Source organism: Pseudopodoces humilis, chromosome 3 (assembly GCF_049639895.1).
Source record: "Pseudopodoces humilis isolate 2021_Gansu_Grassland_sample_001 chromosome 3, ASM4963989v1, whole genome shotgun sequence".
In the NCBI taxonomy this organism is placed as follows: Eukaryota; Metazoa; Chordata; class Aves; order Passeriformes; family Paridae; genus Pseudopodoces; species Pseudopodoces humilis.
This window is the reverse complement of record NC_142202.1, coordinates 34,055,784-34,067,993: the sequence shown is the minus strand read 5'-3', so window position 1 is coordinate 34,067,993 and position 12,210 is coordinate 34,055,784. Positions and strand designations below refer to the sequence as shown.

General features: G+C 42.6%; 1 protein-coding gene across 1 annotated transcript; it reads right to left on the bottom strand.

Annotated features, from left to right (window-relative positions):
• Positions 1 to 1,326: 1,326 nt before the first annotated feature.
• Positions 1,327 to 11,885, bottom strand: SCCPDH (saccharopine dehydrogenase (putative)). The gene is made up of 12 exons (XM_005526877.3): positions 11,594 to 11,885; positions 11,306 to 11,418; positions 10,439 to 10,519; positions 9,840 to 9,969; positions 8,157 to 8,206; positions 6,562 to 6,692; positions 5,886 to 6,003; positions 4,841 to 4,960; positions 4,673 to 4,729; positions 3,592 to 3,703; positions 2,669 to 2,750; positions 1,327 to 2,243 (listed from the first exon to the last, which is right to left on the bottom strand). The coding sequence occupies exons 1-12, from the start codon at positions 11,880 to 11,882 to the stop codon at positions 2,138 to 2,140; spliced, it is 1,389 nt and encodes a 462-aa protein (XP_005526934.2). The 5' UTR covers positions 11,883 to 11,885; the 3' UTR covers positions 1,327 to 2,137.
• Between the last annotated feature and the right edge of the window lie 325 nt (positions 11,886 to 12,210).

Genomic DNA, 12,210 nt, shown 5'->3' with positions numbered 1-12,210 from the left:
GAACAAAGCAAGTCGAACCTGAACTTTTCAATCTATACTTAGCAGCTTAAAGATGCAATTTGTGGCTTAACCATGACAGTATTTAAGTGCTGAGTAGCTTTGTGTAGTTTGACTTCCACTTCTACAACCAAGAACAGCATGCTTCAGACTCTTAATCCAGTCACATGAATGACAACTAAGCAGTGTCAGTGATGTCAGTCTCTGTCATATTCAGTGATGACTCTCAGCAGTAGTTTTGCTTATCAGTTGTTTGTGGTCAACTGTATTTCCAGTCACTGGCATCAAACTGTTACCATGCAAGGCAGTAACACCTGACACGGGCCCTTGGTTCTGCTTTTTTTGCTTTTGCCTACCTGAATGAAATCATTGCCATCTCACTCAGTTATAACCTTTTTCTTGTTATGAAATATCATCTATACTACTGAACTAGCTTCATCCCTCTAACTCTTTCAATATTGTAAAACATTTCTGACCTAGGAAGACCTGAACAGTGCTACATGAAGAGATGTATTTTTACAGCACTTTACAGTCCTTCTATCTTGTGTGCAGATTGATTAATTAGTGCAGAAACAAGCTGTGGCTGTTGCTCTGTTGCCTGGCATCTGGAATACAGTAATTGAAAATGCTGCCATGTGGAGTAATGGTTGTGTGCCTTTTAAAAGAGCAGTGTAGAAACTGCAAAAATTACTGGGATACAAGAGAACATTGTAGACAACAAGATGGTATATTCTTGTTTCTTCAGGAAATTTGAAAAATTAACTTTCTGTTGTCATGACTGAAGCTTTTTGTTTATTGGGGACCCAACTGTATTTTACTCTGTTGGAGGGCAAATGGTCAGTTCTGAACAGATATATCAGAAACAGAGCATGTGAATTGCACACAGGGACTGCACTGATCCCTGTGCCTCAAACACAAACTCTCAGCTGTAAGCTAGTACAGAGTAGGTATGTATGTTTCACATTCAGGGGTGAGCAGAAAGGAAAAGCAGCGTTTCAGTGTTTTCATCTAGCTCAGAGTGAAATTAGTCTGTACTGAATAAATCATTGACAGACATCTTTTAACTTTAGGTTATTGACAACAGTGCAGTGACAGCATAAACTTGAGAAGCAGCACCTAAAACACCACCATATAGTGAACTACATCCATAAAGCAATCTTAATACAGCTATGATACTATAAAGCATCAATTTGTAAGTGATTTGCCTCAGAATAATAAAGGGGAAGGTGATGCAGCTGAGGGAGATAGAGACTTCCATGACCTTTATGTATTTCAGAGTAATTTTCATGGTTTTTTACAAGTTCTACTGATAAAACAAAAAAAAGCCTCTACACAGAAACAAAATTTAATGTATTCAAACTCCTGAAAATCATGAAGGCTGCCTTTCAAATATTCCTGTGACTCAATGCTTCCATTGCCCACAAATGCAAACCCAGAAATCAGACAGCAGGACAAGACACTCTCATAATTCTTATGGTAACAGCAAAAACCAGGCTTATCAACCACAGTAGCGAGTAGTGTGAAACAGGCCAGTGCACCCAGAACCTGGATCACATCAGGTCAGATTCCAAAAACAATCAACAGAACAAGCCTCCTTCTCTACAGAAGCAAAAGCACAATACAGTTCATGACTACTTACCTAACTACAGAAAGTAGATAGATCTGCACTAAGAACAATTATTAAATAAAGGAAAGATTAATTGAAGATGTTAATAAAGACATATACCAAGCACACATGAAGGGTAACTAGTAGCTCCATCTGCTAAGGCACTTGTGTTCCCAGGCTGCCTGCTTTACATAGTTGCAGAATGGGACAAAGCAAGGCAGCTATGGTTACTTGTGAAGCAGATGCTATAGTGGGTCCATGAAGTAGGAACTTAGATGAAGGAGATTAAAATTCCAGAATTAGTACCCAAGAAGTTACCAATTTAATATATTGGTGAATTAACACTCAATACCCACCCTTTAGGGGTTTGCTCACTATAGCAAATACTACTATAGCTTTTAATTCAAATTTTCTTCTGTTTCTGCTGCAAACAATAGCACAGTGAAACTGTTTTATGATTAGGCCCTTGCAGCCAAATGAGTTTTATTAGAGTTAGACCCAGGAAAGGTGTTAGTTCATACAGTTGTTTTGAGTTCAGACTTCAGGCTTGCTAATAACAGAGAACTCAACACCACGCTTGTTGAGGCGATCAATCAGTTTTGTTTTGGAGAAGGCGGCTCCTGGAGAATATACACCACCCCTGTTAGTGAAAATCAAAAAGGAAAAACATTAGTGGCACAGTGATTGAGGGACACCTTTCTATGAAGCTAGAGATGTGCTTCCCTGCCTGCCTAAGAAAAAAAAAGCCACTTTATCTGAGAAGAGAATGGGTTAGGAATTTGGCAGGGTGATTATACCCATAGATTAATTTCTGCATCCAGAAAGCACTATAGAAAACCACTTCATTAACTGAACATAAAGACATTGATGCAAAGGCCTGACTAAAAGCCTATGACTACCATCCTTTCAAACTGATGGGCTGGTGAAGAGAAAGTGGCTTTAAATCAGCCAGTTAGGTGAAGTAACACAAATCCACAGGATTGATTAACTGTATTTTCAAAGAGAAACATTTGCACACAGTAGCTTTAAGGGAGAGCAAGCTGCTCAGCATGGGAAGGTACTTACCGTTTAGGCAGAGAAGCAGCATCTTCCAGGAGAGACAGACCTGCTTGAACCATTGCAATTGGTGTAGCAATATACCCAGGCTCTGACAAAAAAAATAAACCAAAGCAAAACCCCCCAGTGAAATACAGTGTGTTGAAATGTAGAATGTAATCCTGCTCTTCCCTACAGCATTCTGAAGAATAATGTCTTCGGCAATGAAACAGCTTTTTCCTATTTAAGAACAGCTTTTATTTACCTAGTAACCAGACCAAGTAGCAGGTGAAATCCTTAAGATCTAATCCAGACAAATACTGCTTCACATAATGGCATCTAACCATACAACTGTGAGTGACTATATCATGGTGACAGAGGGCTCTCTGACACAGCAAGAGCTCTCCCCATCCTGTGCTTAAATTCAGAATTTTACCATGAAAGACTTGCATTTTGCCACATCTCTATTATTTAAAGAAGCTATGCTACAGTAACTCCTTTCTGAATATACATTCTTGCTCTCTCCAAACTTCAGGTGTTATCTCCCCTCAAGGAATAACCAGAACAAAAGTATGTGATAGTTAGAAATTATACCACACCAGACCTGTTTAAGTTCTCTCAGGGAACTGGAAATAAAGTACTAAGTAGTCTAGGCTGTAACAACTAAAAACTATCCCTAAAGCCCTCTTCCTTCAATAGGTCTGCTCTGCATAAATGAAAATTAGACCAGGAAAAGTCAGAGGAAAGAGAATGACAAGAATGCAAGTGAACTGGCTATTTCAAAAACCAGGTCACAATGAATTCTAGTATCCAAATTAATACACTGTAAAGGCTGTTGGCTTTGTTCATGCTGCAAGTGCTTCTCAAGGGTGAAAGGAAAAGCAGTGCAATCATTAATGTATTTTAGAGCAGGGAATGCTAGGCAGAAACAGTCAGCTGCTACTAACACATACCTGGTCCTTTCACTTCAGTGCAGATCTTCACATTTGGTTTGCCATTCTGGGGATCTTGTCCCTCACTGTAACCCTCACCAAAAAAAGTCATTGTAAAAGAGGTTCCATCCATCTGCAGTGGACAAGAAAAGCATAGTCACCAAAAGAGAAACTGGTTACTACCAGAAAAGCACAAGTAGTAGATATAAGTATCCAAATTCTATATATAGAATCCTGCCAAACACTGTAATCTATTTAAACATGAGAGGAGTTATTTTGAATTGCTGCTTAAAAGGTATAATCTAAATTTTTAATTGCTTCCACTTTGTTGGCACTGTCCATGTACTAAAGTCTGTTTGTTTTCTCAGGACTTTCAGTCCTGGGTTTTTGCTAATCAGTCTCCCTTGGTCATCATCTTTGATAGAGTGCTCTGAGCCATCCACAGGAATACATCAGGCCCAGCAACATTATCCATTTATTCCTCATTGGAGTTACACCTGCTTTGATGTTTAAGACCAAAAGGCATTATTTAAATATGCAATAACTATCTGAACAGGCACACACAACATGTGTCTGGGCCTAGCAGGGAAGCTGTATGAGGAGCGGCTGAGGTCACTTGGTCTGTTCAGCCTGGAGAGGAGGAGACTGAGGGAAGACCTCACTGCAGTTAGAGCTTCCTTGTGGGAGGAAGAGAAAGGGCAGGCAGTGATCTCTTCTCTGTGGTGCCCAGTGACAGAACCCAAAGAAATGGCCTGAAGTTGTGTCAGGGGAGGGTTAGGGTGGATATAAGGAAAAGATTCTTCACCCAGAGGGTGGTTGGGCACTGGAACAGGCTCCCCAGGAAAGTGGTCACAGCACCAGCCTGACAGAGTTCAAAAAGCTCCTGGACAACACTCTCAGGGACATGGTGTGACTCTTGGGGTGTCCTGTGCAGGCCCAGGAACTGGGACTTTGATGATCTTTGTGGGTTCCTTCTAACTCAGAACATTCTGTGATTCATTTAGAAATTATTTCTTTGAGGCTAAGCAGTTGACACTGAATTTCTATTCCCCCTATATACAACAAATGTATTCTGTAACTGTGGTAGGAAACAGTCAGTCACCTGCTTCTGGGTTGGTCCTTTCTTTGTGAAGCGTCCAGCAGAGAAAAATTCCGGGTACTGTAGAGGAGAGAAAAAAAAGAAGACAAAAAAAAGACCAACAGTAAATTAGAGGGAGAAAAAAAAAAGATATCTCCAAACACTAAGTTGTCTTCTGTTTTAAAAACTTACTTTTGTCAGAAGTTTCCTTCCAAAGTTAAACTTCACCAGAAGAAGAAATAACATGCCCATAAACATCAGCTTGATAACAGAGCCAAGACCACCTATAGTCACATAAGCGCCATACTGGACCTGAAGCAAGAATGTATTTTCAGTGACGGGATTTACACTGCCTTTTTTCATCAAATGATTTTTATAAATCAATCTACCCCCTAAGCAAGATTCAGTTGTTTCATACAACATATATCAGTTTAAATAGGACCTTGAACAATTGTCTTAGTTCTAAGGAACTGTCTGAAGAATGCTTCACTTTCTCATTCATTCTGGGAAGACAATATAACTACAGAGTGAAGAGGGAGCAGACATGGTAAACAAAACAGAAAACTTTACAGAAATATGTGTTTTGGTATCAAATTTCAGCCTTCTTTCCTAGACCTTCCTTTGTGTTTTTCTTAAAGAGAAACTGAAACAGCAATGGCAAGCCTTTCTCATTTGCAGCTTCCAAGCATATTTTTAAAGCACCATCTCACCCACATCACTTTACTGATGCCTGTGATTCTGCACAGCAGTAACACAGATTGTTGGTGCTCATGTCCTCTCAGGAAATTAAGGAAAACAAAAATTAATCATCTTTTCCATCACCATTACTTCACACTGCTTTTACTCTGCACACTGGAGACCCAAGCATCATAGAAATCTTAAGATATAAATGCAGCATATGAATTCTTTACCAGAATATTTACTACACTATCCTGAGCTGGCTATAGCTACCGTAGATGACAATTATGATGCTTTTAGAAGCTCTGCTGATACAACAACGAAAGTCTCTGCACAGAAACAGAACTTAATACATTTATCATGAAGGCTACCTTTCAAATATTTCTGTGACTCAAGGTTTCTATTCCCTACAAATACATACCACCCAGGAGAACCTGACAAGACAACCTCGTAACTATCGTGTTAACAGCCAAAGGCAGGCTGATCAGCCACAGTCTGAAGTAGCATGAAACAGGCCAATGCACATGGAAGACTCAGTTTACAGATAACAGTAACTTACAGGTGTTTGCTGGAACTCGGTGTGCAAATAACGCTGAGTCCTTTTCACAACAGAACCATCAGATCCCATGAATGTAAGGCAGTACTCCTTGAACTCTGGACTGTAAAACAAAAATCCTCTGCAAATGAAAAAAAAAATTAAGTCAGAAAAAAAATGTTCCAATCTTCACACAAACTGAAAGAAACTGACCATAATGGCCTTACCACTACCAGTTTTCTCTCATGAATTTTTGTGGCATTATCTCTTTTCACTGAATGCAAGCAATTCTAAATATATCCCTGGCTCATTCAAAATTCAAAACATATATATCACTAAATATAATTCACTGTATGCACTGTATCAAGGATTAATTTAATAAACAATATAACAGCCTTTTCATTTTTTTCCCTCCATTCTACTAATCAATTCTGAAATCAAAAGTTTCCCATGTCATTTGAAAGCCCTTTAGAAAGTGTTAATTTTGAGACCCAGTAAATGCTGGGACATGTTCTCTTTTCAGTAAGATATGAAAAAATCAGTAAAACTGAGCTTATCTTCAATTCTACTGGATGAGCATCTGTGTTCATACTATACTAAAGTCCTAAATACATCTTTTTAATATTTAATACTGTAGAAATCTGTATCATGAATACTGGAACTTTTAGGAGACCACATATTCCACATCTTATGCTTATACCTTTTTTTAAGTTTTGCACCAACTACTGGAACAGGGGCATATCCTATCTGTTTTCGAAGCTTCTTCAGGTTGTCTTCATCTGCAAGGCCATAGACAGCTGACTTCCAGGTCCCATCATGTACACCAACACCCTTGTGGCATACCATGAAACAGTAATTAGTTTGGTATTTAAAGGTTTCATGGATTATTTCAATAATTATATTAGAATCACTACGTGTATTACAATTACTACATATAGATGTTATGATGATAGTATATTGAAATGGTGTGGGATGACCCTGGCTCACCAAGACACTCTATAATGCTCCTCCTAGCTAAGATAGGGAGAGGAGAAAATAAGATGGAAAAACCCCTTGTGTGTCAAGATAAAGACAATTTAATAAAGCAAAAGCTGCACATGAAAGCAGAGGTGTAGTAGTAACAAATGCCTCCCCACCCCCATACCCCCACTCTTCTCCTTTCCCTTAGCCTTTCTTGCTGAGCAGAACTCACACACAGTATGGAATATCCCTTTGGTCAGTCTGGGGCAGCTCTCTGGGCTCTGTTCCCTCCCAGGATCTTGTCCACCCCAGCCTACGAGGTTAGGGGCGGGAATGCTGCAGAGACAGCCTCAGTGCTGCGCCAACACTGCTCAGCAGCAGCCAGAACACTGCTGTGTTACTGACACTTTTGTAGCTGCCACACAAAGCACAGCACTGTGAGGGCTGCTGTGGGGAAATGAACTCCAGATCAGCCAGACCCGACACAATCTCCACCCCTCCTTCCACATGATCTGCAACATACATTAAATTCTGTGGGTCTGAATATATCTGTAGCTCTTCTAACCAGCTCAGTGTAGTTAATTCTCATTATCAAAATCTCTTCTTACCAACACTTTGAATTTATGCTATATATTTAAACATGTTTTCATACCAAACATATAGATTTATATATTCCCCTTAAGTATCCCCTATTCCTTAACAGACAGATAGATACTCTACTCTCCCATTCAGCCCATTCCATGGGCTTCCTCCACTCCTCCAGATGTTTTTAAGAACAAAAATGGTTTTTAAGGCAATATGGGTGCTCATGCCAGGAGCAGTAGTGTTTGGTTGCTGGGCATCAAGACTGGCTTGGATCATTGTTGCATTGTTTTAAAAACATTAGAATTATTACATATACTACACATTATTACAATTACTATGTACAGGTATTGTCATTAGATGCATTGAAGTACATTGAAACAACTCTCCCTCCACCAACAAACAAAAAACCCTAACAGCCTAACACTAGGACTACTAGCAATACACTGTGGACCTGTTACAGTTTCACTTGTGTTAAGAATCCTTCCCACATCTCTGCAAAAGCAAAATAATTCCTGGAACAGTTTACCAGAGCAAAGTGTAGGTAGACAGCCCTGCAAACATACCTTACAAAAGGGTGTTTGCTTAGGATGCTTTTAGTAGCTCCTAAAGAATCAAGTTCTTAGACTTATCATCAAAGACCTGCCAGCTTGCTCCTTGGTCTGACTTAATGTAGCAACAGTTTATTCTGACGGGCTATGGTGATGTTATCACAAATACTCCTGAGTTTCAGGAAGGTAGAGACCAACTAACCTCAGGCCCAGATTTCACTGACAGGAAACTCTCAACAGCAGTTAAGGTACCTGTAAGGGAAGGGAAGACATTATTTGGCACACAGAGTCATTACTCTGCAAAGCTAGAGAACACTCTGGTAGACTCACACCAGCAGGCTGCTGACATTATCAGCTGAAAAAGCAGAGTTACATCCTTCTCTCAAAGCAAAATAATGTAAATTATGACACACAGCTATTTGAGTTAGCAAATATTACATTTCTTGTGTAAATTAATTCAATACAGGTCACTAGTATTACCTCTATTAATTATTTTTTTCCATTTCTCTTATCTAGTTAATGTAAAAAAAATCCTTGGAAAAAAATAGGAAAGTAATATTAAGAAGCACATTTAGTTATTTAGTTTTCCTCCAAGTTTCAAAATAAAGGATGATGAGAAAGCTAACATGAACATAAAAATTTTGATGCACCCAAAATAAAAAAATACCCACCACTGAAACAAAACAATCCTCAACCCCCTCCCCCCAAAACCACACAAAATATCCCAAAATATTTAATTTCAGCATAGCTTAAAGTAGTGTTTTGCAAAGAAGGCTTAGTTCGATGAACAGCAGAACAACACCTTGCCTCCAAATTCTGATTTGTTTTGCTTTGCTTAGCTCTGAGATTGGAAAACTGTATTTGTATGGATAAATTTCAACATAGCAAGCAACTGGATAGACAGGGGTAATGCCGTAAAGTCAAAATAGGACAAGATAAAAGACATCTTTATTAAAAACAGGTATCAAACATCAAATTACAACCTCATGAACATTCAGATACTTATTTCCATGCCTTGTTTCTCCTCCAGCCAGATCTGAATTGAGGTTTCTTCAACTGGATGCTGATTCCAATGTAAACCAATCCCATTTAGCAGCCTTTTTAATAGCCCATAAAAGCAAAACATTTGGATACTCTTATAGGTCCTCCCAACTGAAAAGCAGACCTGATGAATAGAGTATCCTCATCTGGGATCAGGATCAAATACTATTTACATAGAATTAAATCCTCTCACATATTTTCTTAAATATACTTCTCTTTCGGTTACCCTCTAGCTGCTACTAAAGTAAAAAGCACTGCATGGCACTGTCCTGCTACTTAGATTCACACAACAGCTTCTTAGAGCTTGTAGTTGAAAAAGGAAACTTGGGAAACCTGATTTCCCCCTAATCTGTGGAGCCCTTCCCACTGTCTCTTCCCTACGAGATTCTCACTGCACAAGAGGCAGTGTGCTGAGGCTGCCTAGGGACATCCACACATTGGCGGAGCAGCCTGCTGCTCACAGCCGAACATTCTGTCCTCTCAGATTCACAGAATATTCCGAGTTGGAGGGGACCCACGAGCATCATTGAGCCCAACCCTTAAGTGAATGGGGATGGAACCCACAACCTCGGTGTTATTAGCACCATGCTCTGAACAACTGGGCTCATCACAGGGCCCTGTCAGTGAGCAACATGACCATGAATCCCTCCCCTACCCAATGACCCATCCAATGGGAATGTGACTTTAAATTTCTAACACATTTGGTTGAGACTGGTCACCTGGTAAAGGCAGGAAAAAAGAGACACTGACAGAGTTTCCACAGGACTACTGCTGCTTTAGAAAATGGGATGACAGCATAATCTGCATTCCCTTTTCACCATAAAAATGCACTTATTCCAGTCACCTTTCAACTTGTCTTTAGTGTACAGTACTCCCATATCCGCCGGTATGGAGTCAAAGCCACAGCTTCCAACAATATACACTCCCTTTTCTGCAGCTTTTTCATTGTATTTCAGGTACATTCCTTCCAGAAACTGAAACACAGCCAGAACAAATATTTTAAGTTGAAATTCATTCTTAGCCATACCCAATACTAGCCATCAGTGCTTCACTGTCACATCATAGCACCTTCCATGTTTTAAAGCACTTACAAGTATTTTTGACAAATATATATGCCTCCTGGTCAGTAATATGAAAGTTTCACAGCAGTGAGAAAAGAAGTACAAAATTCCTATGCAGAATCACAACAGAGTCTCGAAGCAGAATTCGGCAATTTGGGACTTCTACAGGGAACCAAAGAGGCTCCTATCTTAAAAGCAAGAAAACCATACAACTAAGTATAGTGTACTTTAAAATAATTACTGCATCTTAAAATCATAGATCAGGAGTCAGAATTTGTTGTCATGTCCAGAAACATTAGCAGAAGCATGAAACATACTAAACAAACACTCCTTTTGCAGAGCCTTGATTATATAAGGTAGTGGTTTTTTTACTATCACATACCTGGGGTTCTCCACTAATGTCAATGCAGCTTGCACCATTTTCAACACAAGCTTCTACAACAGGTTCTCCAAAGAATCTGTACTATAGAAGGAAAGAACACCAGATGTAACAAAAGAAAACCCACACATCACATCTCACCCAGTGTGCTTTACCTAAAGTACATCTCTGCAATAAAAGTGAACCTCAGCTATCGATTTTTCTAAGTGGGGCTAAAATGCAACAACACTTCTATTTATTGGGACTGTGGGGAGAAGAAAACATAAACTTCACTGCTGATAATGGAGCTTGCTGCACAGTACTGCACCTGACTTCTGTCATAAAATCAGATCACCAAGACCAACCGAATACTGCCACTAATTTCACTTTACACTTTATGCACTCGACATATTCTCTTTAAAAACTCTGAATTTCAAAGAGATGCCCATTACACAACGTCCACCTCGCACACTTTGATGCTCTCTGAATGCGCTGCAAATACTGTCACTGTAAGTTTTAAAAGGGCCAAGTGCTTCTGGCAGCAAGCCTGTGGGCCCCTTTTCCAGCTCCATGTTTAACCCCAGCACCACTGATATTTTGGCCCAACCTAAAACACTGGGCCAGTCTTTACCACCAGTATCTTAGGCTGCCTGTGAAAGACTGAAAACCAACAAGGCTGTATTTCAACGCGGAGACCTGTCCTGAACCGCACCACCTGCGATGGCGGTGGGACACCCTTCGGCCACTGCAGTACGCGTCTGTACTTGGAACACCAGGCTCGAGTTCCAAGAGCTGCGCTGTTCCTGCGCGGCCACCCGCAGCCCAGGCGCGGCCCCGGAGGAGGAGGAGAAGGCCGCGGAGACACCGCCCCGCCCGCATCCCCGCACTCACCGGGCCCACGCAGTTAAGCACCAGTCGGGTCTGCCTCGCCATGGTGGCCAGCGAGTCCGCGTCGTCCACATCGCAGAGCAGCACGCCGACCTCCTCCCCGGGGGCCGCCTTCCCTGCGCACCGGAGACCGCCGTCACCGACACCGCTCCGCCCGGGACGAGCCCACTCCTACCCGGCGCAGCGCCGGGGCTCGCCCCGCTTCGCTCCTCAGTCCTTCCCCGCACCCCCGACCCACTGGGCCTCCCCGGGCAGCGGCGCTGCGCCCCCCGCCCCGGCCGCGGCCCGTACCCAGCCGCTCTGCCCCCCGCTCCAGCACCGCCCGCAGCTTCTCGCGGCTGCGTCCGGCCACGGCCCAGCGCAGGCGGCCGCCGCACAACTGCCCCTCGCCGGCCGCCGCCGCCGCCGCCGCCCGCGCCACCTCCTCCACCACGAACTGTCCGGTGAAGCCCGAGGCGCCGAACACCACAATGTCGTAGAGCCGCCCGGCCCCGGCCGTCATAGTGCCACTGCTGGCCGCCATGGGGCGAGCAAGGCGAGTAGCCGTCCTACTGGCGGCGGCGCCGGGCAGCGCTGGCATTACGACCCCGCTCCGCCCCGCCGGCCCCGCCCCGCCCCGCGCCCCTCTCGGGCTGCGGCGGTGCCCGCCCGGCCCTTGCGCGGCGGGAGCGGCCTGTGCCCGACCTGAGGTGGCGCGGGGAGAGCTGCGCACCGTGAGGGATGAGAGAGAGGTGTGCCAAGGTATGGCCGATAGGCCTGGAGCTCAGCGACATTCATAGCGAGAGGCCACCATAGAATCATGGGATGGTTTGGGTTGGAAGGGGCTTAAAGACCGTCTCGTTTCAGCCCCCTGCCATGGGCAAGGACACCTTTTACTCGACCAGGTTGCTCAGAGCCTCATCCAGCAT